The sequence below is a fragment of the Colias philodice genome, chromosome 28 (genome assembly GCF_061535455.1).
Source record: "Colias philodice isolate Cphi_HAF_F1 chromosome 28, ilColPhil1 Martin Lab GWU primary, whole genome shotgun sequence".
In the NCBI taxonomy this organism is placed as follows: Eukaryota; Metazoa; Arthropoda; class Insecta; order Lepidoptera; family Pieridae; genus Colias; species Colias philodice.
The window spans coordinates 879010-889805 of record NC_143113.1 but is presented as its reverse complement, the minus strand read 5'-3'; the positions used below and the strand labels follow the sequence as shown (position 1 = coordinate 889805).

The following is a 10796-nucleotide window of genomic DNA, read 5'->3' as shown; positions in this document are numbered from 1 at the left end:
CAACGTATTCGTTGCGCACCCGCTCCGCTTTGAAACCGCTCGCAATCCGCTAGTGTGATATGTCACTAAGGTATTTTACAAATTATAATTTACTTTGGAATAAATATTTGTATCTTTAACGGTTTTTTATTTGTCTTAACTAGTTTTCTGTATACGGCTTCGTTCGCTTACATATTATATTTTTACTATGCTTTTATTCATTAAAATATTTCTTAACTATATCTAAATAACTATCAGTTTGAATTATGAACCATTCCATAATTATGTTTTTTATTGGTGGTAAAAGCAACTCTTTCCAAAAAAATTAAGCACAATTTTAGTGATTTAAACTATAAAATATAACTCAAAATTAAGTGAATGTTTCTTTGCAATGAATATACAAAAATAGTGCAACACAATCAGTTTATTTCATTAATATCAATAAATAACACAGTATCAATTTTGGATGTCAACCAAAAATATGTTTCTTCACTTCTTATTGTAAGTGTGTTTAGCATGTGCTATGTGTTTAGTTATAATATGTTGATTTGGCCTGTGCGCAAGTTCAACAAGGTTATCCACCTTATTCCAAGGAAGGAAAATCTTGAGCCCATCAACTTGTGGTGTCGACTGTACTTCCGACCTCACGCAATCTACATTGCACATGAAATCACAAGACTGTTTCTCCTCATTGAAAAATAGACCTTCAGAACATACACCGATGACTGCTTTCTCGCCTTCACATCTCCAGAACTTGTCGCAGTCTGTTTCGTGTTTCCAGAAAGGCACGTGGCAGTCTTCTTTGCATTTTTTGTCGTTGTCTACTGGTTCAGAGGGTCCACAGTCGCAGTCGCCGGGGCCATCACCAGGGCCCTCACCGGGTCCTTCACCGGGTCCCTCACCGGGTCCCTCACCGGGTCCCTCACCGGGTCCCTCACCGGGTCCCTCACCAGGGCCTTCGGGTCCATTTTCGCATTCACAGCTACCATCTTCACCGGGATTACATTCGCCCCCTGGGTTTTCGCACTCGCAACTGTCACCACCATCACCACCACCTCCACCACCAGGCTTGTCATCATCTTCGTTTCCGTTTCCGGGTTTGCAATTTGCTATTTCTGGCCATTCGCAGCGCTGTAATTAAAGAAAAAAGTTATAACTAGCATCGCTCGCCTAGTCAAAGGAAACGCATAGTTCCCGTTCCCGTGCGATTTTCAGGATAAAAACTATGTGTTAATCCAAGTTGTCCCTATGTCTGTGCCAAATTTCATGAAAATCGGTTCAGTATTTTTTGCGTGAAGGTGTAACAAACATACAAAGAAATTCAAACTTGCGCATTTAATAATACTAGTAGGATACCTTTAAAGAAAGAAAAATACATTAATACATTTATTTGTACCGATGCACATTAATACATAAAAAATAAATAAAATTAACTTATAACTAGTTACTACTATTATAGAAATTGTTGAAACTCATCAAAAATGTATATTTTAATAGCTATAACATTTACAGAAATCATTCAATGATAACGCAAAATTTATCGATTACTGATAGAATTGACGTACATATACTAAAAAGCAATAGTAATCTCTTAGAATTGGGAAATTGCAATCATAAAATTATTAGATAGCATTTAAAGTATTTGCTAAAACTAAAACTTAAGATGAACACATAAATGGAAAATACTGTTTGTTAGATGTATTTAATTTTGTATACTTATTTCACCATATTATTTTTGCTGTATTAGTTTTTTAGGCTTCGTTTATGAGCTTAAAATATAGATTTCGTACCAATGGGGTTGATTAGGCTGCTTTTCTACCAATAATGTGCGAGGATGTGTAGCGAGGAATGTTTGTAAATAACCAATAGTATCGCTTCAAACTTCAAACTAAATGAAGCGATATGATTGGTTACCTACAAACACATTCCTTCCTACACACATTATTGGTGGAAAAATACCCTTAGGTTAGGTTAATTGTTAGTATTGAGTAAATTACCTGTAGTTCAAAACTGAAGTGAGTGCCTGGAGCACAGGGCATCTCGACGATATCACCGTGCACGCATTGGTAGAACTTTTCACAATCTGGATGAGGTAAGAGCATTTCATAGGAGTAGTTCTTGGGACAACCATTTGGTAATAGCTCAATTTCTCCAGGCGGGCAGGCTCCTCCGTTGCAATTGCCGTTATCACCAGGAGCGGGAGTGTTGTTGTCACCAGGGCCGGGAGCGGGAGTATTGTTGTCACCGGGAGCGGGAGTATTGTTGTCACCGGGAGCGGGAGTATTGTTGTCACCAGGGGCCGGTGTGTTTTCACAGTGACAATCATCACTATCACCACCGCTGCCAGCCTCTTCGCTACTGTCACATTCGCAGTCGCAATCTTCATCTGGAATCTCTCCGGGCACGCATTTGGCTATTTCGGGCCAGTCACAACGCTGAAATGTTAATTTGATGTTAATTTTAGTGAATTTTGCTTTATATGATAACAAATCAGGTAATCATATATGTAAAGCATAATCGTATAAAGCAGGATCGTGATGAATGTATGGTAAGGTAAAAATTTATCAAGTAAATAGGGTACTAAAATAACTGCTGTACATATTTTTGTTAAATAGTTAAGACATAATATTGTTTAGTTATAAAATTATGACTGATAGCAAGAAAAATTATTATTATACTTTAAATCAATTAACTATATTTGTGTCTTATGTTTACCTTATTAACGGTGAATTTTGTGACGATAGACAGTTTAGAGCAGAATTTCAAAATGTTCTTTTATAGAAACTTTCTACGATTATTTACCTGTAATTCAAAACTGAAATGTGTGCCTTTGGCACATGGCTTTGCCACAACTTCACCGTGGACGCATTGGTAGTATTTCTCACAATTGGGATGGGGTAACAGCATTTCATATGAGTAGTTCTTGGGGCATCCATTTGGCAGTAAATCGATTTCCCCTTCAGGGCAGAGACCACCGTTGCAGTTGTTGTTACCATTGTCTCCTGGGGATGGGGCTGGTGTTGGTGCACCAGGGGGAATCTCACCAGGTGTGCAGTTTGCTATATGTGCCCATTCACAACGCTGAAAGAGTATGTTGGATCAGTAATATGGCAAGGAGTTCTTTGTATATAGGAATAAAAAGGAATTTGTGCGTGACAAGCATTACATTTTAAGGTAAATTTTTAAAGGAAATTGTTGATTATTTTTAGCATTTTAAGCTTATGTTTATAAAATGAAATATAAAACGGTAGCAATTTCAATTCTAATATTTTCGTAGTCTGCCACCTATTATTAATATCAGTTATCACTGTATAAGGAGCATAAGCAAAGTCGCTTTGAATCGGTTTTTTTAATAGATAGAGTTGTTTTAGAAGGTATATCTATCATGGGATATAATAACAAGTAAGTAGCTAGTAAAATAATAATTACAACAGAGAATTATTCTAAAACTACATTTTTATAGGTAAATAGCGACGAGACGACAAACTTTCCTATATGTGACGCACTGGCTCGTTTTGCTTACCTAGTAAAATAAATAACAATTTATTGAATTACCTGATGTTCATAGCTGAAATAGGTATCATCGGCACAAGGCCTCTCAACCAGATCACCAGCCACACACTGGTAGTACTTAGAACAGTCTGGATGGGGCAGCAGTTTGTCCACAGTCCTGTTCCTAGGGTCTGGACAACCATTGGGAAGCCATACAACTTCTCCCTCATCTATCTCTTCTTCTTCTATCTCTTCGCTCTCTTCTACAGGTGGTCTGCACACGCAGTTACCGCTTTTGCTGTTGCAGCAACTAAATGCTTCGATCGCGATCGGACCGACTTGGCATTTTACTTGAGAGGCGTGCGCGCAGGCCTGAGAAATTGTTATGTTAATTAGTACGTAAAATACAATTTTACACTATTTTTCTTACATAACGTTTTTTAATACTTTGTATATTATCAATGAATTTTGAGTTGATTTGTTGTTCTTTTAGAAGATACTGCTAGTACAGATTACTAAATAGTGACCATATTCTGGGACTGCGGTTAAAATATGGTTTCTGAATTGAGAATTCATTTGATTAAGGTTTGAGAAAGCTTATCTACAAGAATACATTTAAGCAACATTTAAGTGTGATTTAAGACGTTCTTTATTTTGTATTATCCAGATTATAATAATATCTAGAAATTAAAAAAGCAAATAATGTTTAGTGTCGAGACTTCGAGAGCTATATTTTTTTTATTTATTTTGTGATATCCTCTTGTTTTTAAATAGTTCACAATTTTATCTATACTATACGATCTTTTGGAATATTGTTGACGATTTTGTTTTTGTGTTTAAAATATTATATAATATCAAGAACTTTATTTCCTGAATCCATTAATAATTCCATATTGCGTCAATTCTAAATGGCTCTGTATAGTCTTATCTAATTATTTTTGCGTTTTTACGATTTATCAGAAGGAATACAAATATTTTCGTATTTATACTATAGATAAATAAAAGCGGGTAACGTGAATTAATGATAAAACTTAAATCAATGTTAAATGGCTTAAAATAAACTCTTAATTATGATTAGTAAAGTCATTCTATCAAAAGATTGAAATAGAAGTTTTTTTATCTGTGTCCGAATTATTTTATTACACGGCTTATTTCTGATTAAAAAAGTAAATTAGTCAATTGTTTTATAGGTGTAACTGATTCATTTGTATTACTATTTTATGATTAAGTTTTTGATTAGTGATTATATTAATTTGCAATTTTTTAACGTGTTCTACAACTATAGAGACTTATTTACAAAAAAACTAATAGATTTTTCATCTATACTAATATTATAAAACTAAACAGTTTGTTTCTTTGCTTGGTTTAATCTTAGAAACTACGGGTCCGATTTAAACATCGAGATAGAATGTACTCGATGGATTTAAAATAGTATTTCACTTTTAGATAGCCCATTTATCTCGGAAGGCTATAGGCTATATATTATCATCACGCTAAGACCAACAGGAGCGGAAAAGTGCGGGTAATAGTTAATCTTAAAACAAATTGACTTTCCATGTTCAAAGTTGTGTTCTTTATCAGTCATTTACAATAACAATTACTGATTTCCTGAAACTGTATTTCGTATTATTTAATTGCTTTTTGCGAGATTACCTTTATCAGTCATGTTATCCTTCAAGGATTAATGATTAGTTTTACAATTAAAAGATGTAACAGAAAAAAGACGTGTGGCACTCGGGGACTGCCGCGGTAAAGCTATTGCATGCTATGCCTTCAAGCCATACCTCCGTGCCCGTCGGAGTGGGGAGCGTGAGGTTTTTTCGTTACGGAATTTTTTCGATTCGGTCCCCGCGCTCAAGGCCCGCGATAGAAGCTATGCAATAGCTTGAAAATATGTGGACCAATACGTATTTTAATGGGCCCTCTTCACAATGGGCAGCGTTGGGCGAGTAGAGGCAATCATGATAGTGTAGAGCCTAAATGTTTATGATCGGCTGTCATTGTAGAATGTAGATGTTTACTCTCAATCGCCGTGTAAATGTAAATATTATATAATAGGTATGTTATTGTAGATAAATCATGAATAGAGAAGAAGACAGACAAAAATATATAATACAATATTATATATACAATATACAATATTCCCAAAACATTTTATCAGATACGAACATTATATTGCAGTTGTAAATACTATTCCATTTATCAATTAAATAAACAGACGTGACGTGACTTTTAAATAAAATAAACTTACTTGTATTTCAAACGAAAACAGTGTGTTTTCAGGGCACTGGAATGCATCGTTAAATTTCCTGCCATTCACGCAAGGGTAGTACTTAGAACAGTCTGACTCGTCAGGAATCAGATAATGGTGGCCATCTTTAGGGCATTCGGCCTGAGGTTGACCGTAGGCAAGACCTACGACCCCCAGGAAGAGAACTGTCTCTGCAAAGAAAAGCGATATTATTAGATTTTTAAATAGAAAAAAGGTATAGGAAAAATTCGATCACGAGGCGGGATTTTAACCTGCCATTTTGCCATTCCGGGGCGACGCGTCATACCCCCAGAGCTATCGAATTTAATCAACTCTTTATTTTTTTCTCGATAAAACAACTATCTCAAGCGATTGCTACATTATTTTAATGATTAAAATATTCGATCCCGCCTAGTGAGCGAATTTTTCATTTTATTTAAAAATGTATATTTATATATATGGCATTGGAATGCTATATAACTAAAATATCATAGAACTATTGAATGAAAAACTAATTCACAATAATAAAGATTAAATCCCTTTCTCATTCACACAGAAACTTTGAAGAAACAACATTTACAAGCAATAATGTTTAAACATTTCAGAACAAGGTGAATAATTACTTAGTCATTGTAATTATTACGAATTATGTCCTGTTACTACATGATTCACATATTTTTATTCGAACTTATCAATTTAAGTTTCTGATTAAAACAAACAATAATATTCTAAAGCTATACGGACCTAGAATAGATCCCTGTACCATACCTTGTGGAATTTAGTTAATTTAGGACAAATCAAACGCATGTTAAAATAGCTTTAGTGATACAATCTTTATAATATAAAAATGAATCGCAAAATGTGTTGGTAAGCGCATAACTTGAGAACGGGTGGACCGATTTCGATATTTCTTTTTTTATTATATTCCTTGAAGTACCAGGATGGTTCTTATGTAGAGAAAACTACGCGGATCGCTAGTAAGTTATGAAAAATTGTTTACAACGTCTAAAAGGAGGGTTAAATAGGAATTATGTCTAGTTTATGGTAACGGCATCTTTATCGAAAGCTTATGCATGTAGGTACATGTGCGAAATTTTCAACTTGATGCAATATTATAACAGTAATGGCTTAAATAAAACTGAGAATTATTTACTATATGTTTGAAAGCAATAAGAATAAATTTTTGATTTAGATACAATACGCGGCCTTATCACTATTGAGCTGTCTCTACCAGACAATCACAAACTGTACAGGTGGTAAAGCAGCAATTTAATATAGAAACTGGGTCCGAAGAAATGGTCTGGAAATAAGCTCAATAAAAAAAAGTAATTATGTAAGATTCGCACTTAATATAAGCTATCAATCTCTAGATTTGTTACCATCTATTATATTTATCGAAAGTATGAATCTATCAAATAAAAAAACAACAATAATTGTGTATTGAATTTTCCTGAATGTAAAAATATATCGATTATCAATAATTTTATCGATAAATGATGAGTTGATATCGCGAATACAATATAATATGACGTACAATCTTTAGCACAACATTTATTGAGTAATTCACTAAAATAAAATAATAAATACAACGGTAGCTGATAATGGTACCATAATAAAATTCCAAGGTACTTTTGTTTTTAACTGAGTTAAATTTTAAAGTACCGTAAATTGATACTATTAATGTTATCATTCCGGTAGTTTTATTAAGATAAGAAAGATATGTATTTTGTTGATCTTTAAAGCAAAAATGCTACTAAACATGATGGCTTGATTTGAAATGTGTAAGCTACTTTTTATCCAGTTACCACGCAAAGTCATTCGCTGAAGAGTGAAGCTAATCGTTATCGAGTTTAAATCGGAAGCTCAGCATGATTCATAAAAAATAAACAATATTAAAAATGTGAAAGTCAGAATCATATCAAATCAGATAGAAGGTAACCCAAGCTATTACTTGGAACTATTCCGAGCAAAAAGCATCCTTAACAGGACAAACAAAGAATAAAAATGCAGATGCTTGAAGTAGTGGATATTGATTTTATTCTATTGCGAAGAGAATCTAAAATATTTTACAAGGATCATTAAGATTTATCAAGTTTGGAACAATTTTGTTCAAAATCAGCTTCACGTTTGCAATTAATTGATCACTATCTTATTTATTACTAAAATCCTTATCTGCACCTAATTTATCATTGTTCCTTCTTATATTTTCATCTTTTTCCACGATCATATTCGATAATTTATATTTCATTATGTTTCACAAGTTATTATTATTATTGTTTATTCGTGTTTAGTAAAATTTATAACTTCCACTATTAAAGTTTATATTGCTAGAATTAAATCAAAAGCATTCTATATAGTAAAATTTGAGATATATTTATAATTATCTTTGTTTATAGCATAAATGGCAGCAGACATTTGAAGTATTGCATAAGCTTTGCTAAGCCTTGTTTTTAGCAGTTTGCCTCTCCCTTACATAGTCATGAAATGACATAAGGATGTTGCAATATTTCCTATTCATCAAATTTGAATACTTTATTATTAATTTCATCTTTTTCAAGTGTATGAAAACTAGCACTTTTCGGAATTTTGTCTCTACCAATCGAATCGTCTAGAAACTCGATAATTAATTATCTAAAAGCACTTAAGTCATTTAGCAGAATTTAAATTAATTGCCTTTTGTTGATTTCTATATTAAACATTATTTTCAATTTTACTTCTACATAATTATTAAGCCTAATTATCTTTCTTCCATTTTACTTCATGTTCTCAAAGTGTATTAAGTATTAAGTATAAATGGTTCTAAACTGACATTCACAAAAACTAAGGTTCTTATTCCTTATTCTTTTAACTTCTTTATCCTTTATTTGACCACTTAAATAATTTTGCACATCACCGTATTCACTACAAAGATAACTTCCATAATCGTAATAAACGCACACACTGACAAAACACGTCACCTCAATATATTCTGAAATCAAACAACGTTTAACTTAACCTAAAGCAAAATTTCTAAGGTACTTACTTATCATGAAGGTATTTTTTATTATAAACACTTAATTTAACGTTCGCTCTATTGAAACTACGGTTGCAATTTGGAAATCGCAATTATATATTATTTTGAATGTTCGATAATGGTGATAAGGCGTAGTGATTAAAAATTCGAAATTATCTGAAATCTCTTTACATTACGTATGGATGCCCCTTATCAGTAATCCGTTGGATTTATTGCATCTATTTCTTTTAAATCCGAAAACCTTTTGAAGACAAAAGCCTTTGCTCCAATTTAATGTATTAAGAGATTAAATTTTAATTATCATTCGAAAAGAAATTGGATTTTAGTAGTGTCTAAATGTTCTTAACTCTTCAAAGTTTTGTGAAGAGCGCGAATTTTGCTTTGTCCCTTTGGACATGGAGTGGTATCGTTCTACCACAGACTAATAATAATATACTACGTATACAAGTACTACGCAGTGGACATAATCTATTCGAAAGGAATAAGCACTAACTTCTTCCTTGGACACATAAAACCGAAAGAGTAGAATATCGATGGATCTGGCGGGATCACGGGTGGCTCGTCAGACGTCAAGCGTCGTTGGAATCCTGCATCGAGATCGAATTTGATCTATTCTTTAAAAATGTATATCGATATGCCTTTCATTACGATTGTAGTATCACATAGTTAATTAGTCATACACGACTAGAAGAATGCCAAGAATTAAGAGGTTTATTTCAACGAACATTTTATACAACGCCGCGCGCCGCTCGGTATTTCACGATATTTTAATAGAATTGTGAGTCCAATCTTTCATCAATAGTTTTGTCGTCAAAAGTACGCATAAATTGATTTTCTATAAAATATGGTAAGACAAAATATTATTTACTGATTAAATTATCGTATCTATCGGATGTTATTATCTTTCTAAAGTACACGTGTAGGAAACACATATTATAATGTTCACTTTTTTGTATGTATTTGCGAAAAATTGATGGATAGAATAAGCGCATTTCTTTGTACTATTATCATAATCGAGAAATAATAAAAATATTCTTCGTCAAAAGAAAAAGTACGATCATCAAATAAATTATTAACATCTTGTATTATAGTTGGTGCTTTATTATAATATAAGTTGAAGATTGTACTAAACGATACGTCTACGATACGATTTGCCTGTAACATTCGCATACGAGACATGCCCGTCTCTGTTTCTACAGATCAGATCAGATCACTTCTGTATAATAACGTATTTTAACTGGTCAAATCAGCCGTTTTATTTATTAATAAGGTAGGCTATTGCCTAGGCCCTTGATTTAACAGCAAATTAAATGGCGCCGTAACATAAACTTTTTGATAGAACATGGTAAATAATAAGTATGTAATTTCAAAATAAAATGATTTGGCATGTGTTATTTTTATAATTGCTTGTTTATAAACAACAAATACTAAATGTAAGTGAGTTGTAAATAATTATAGCTACTCCTTTTTGTAATTTAGGGTGCGTTTCCACCAGAGATGTGCGAGGGAAATGTGTGAGGGATGTCTAGCTGTGCTGTGAAAATATATACTTGTATAATAAAGCTGAAGAGTTTGTTTGTTTGTTTCAACGCGCTAATCTCAGGAACTACTGGTCCGATTTGAAAAATTATTTCGGTGTTGGATAGCCCATTCATCGAGGAAGGCTATAGGCTATATTATATCATCACGATAAGACCAACTAGTATCTTCTCGCTCAAACTCAAATTATAGAACTTATGGTGCTTTTCCACCAATAATGTGCGAGGATGTGTAGCGAGGAATGTGTTTGTAAATAACCAATAGTATCGCTTCATTTAGTTTAAAGTTGGAAGCGTTTAGCGTTTGAAGCGATACTATTGGTTACTAGCGGTCCGCCCCGGCTTCGCCCGTGGTACATGTTTACGTTTTCTCTACATAACAACCATCGTCGTACTTCCAGGAATATAATAAAAAAAGAATTATCGAAATCGGTTCAGCCGTTCTCGAGTTATGCGCTTACCAACACATTTTGCTATTCATTTTTATATATAAGATTTAGAAACACATTCCTCGCTACGCATC

General features: G+C 33.3%; 1 protein-coding gene across 1 annotated transcript; it reads right to left on the bottom strand.

Moving 5' to 3' along the window:
* Window positions 1-393: 393 nt before the first annotated feature.
* LOC149476155 (uncharacterized) lies at window positions 394-9259 on the bottom strand. Its single transcript, XM_089712056.1, has 6 exons — window positions 8745-9259; window positions 5723-5913; window positions 3535-3843; window positions 2782-3060; window positions 1977-2414; window positions 394-1110 (listed from the first exon to the last, which is right to left on the bottom strand). Exons 1-6 carry the CDS (start codon window positions 8749-8751, stop codon window positions 469-471), a joined length of 1866 nt encoding a protein of 621 aa, XP_089568182.1. The 5' UTR covers window positions 8752-9259; the 3' UTR covers window positions 394-468.
* Window positions 9260-10796: the final 1537 nt, after the last annotated feature.

Bases quoted from the DNA above. Each gene is read 5' to 3' on its own strand.
- LOC149476155 (XM_089712056.1), bottom strand. The intron at 3,061-3,534 runs GTAATTCAATAA...ATACTCTTTCAG, and splicing joins ATTTCAGCTATGAACATCAG to CGTTGTGAATGGGCACATAT. The intron at 2,415-2,781 runs GTAAATAATCGT...TTAACATTTCAG, and splicing joins ATTTCAGTTTTGAATTACAG to CGTTGTGACTGGCCCGAAAT.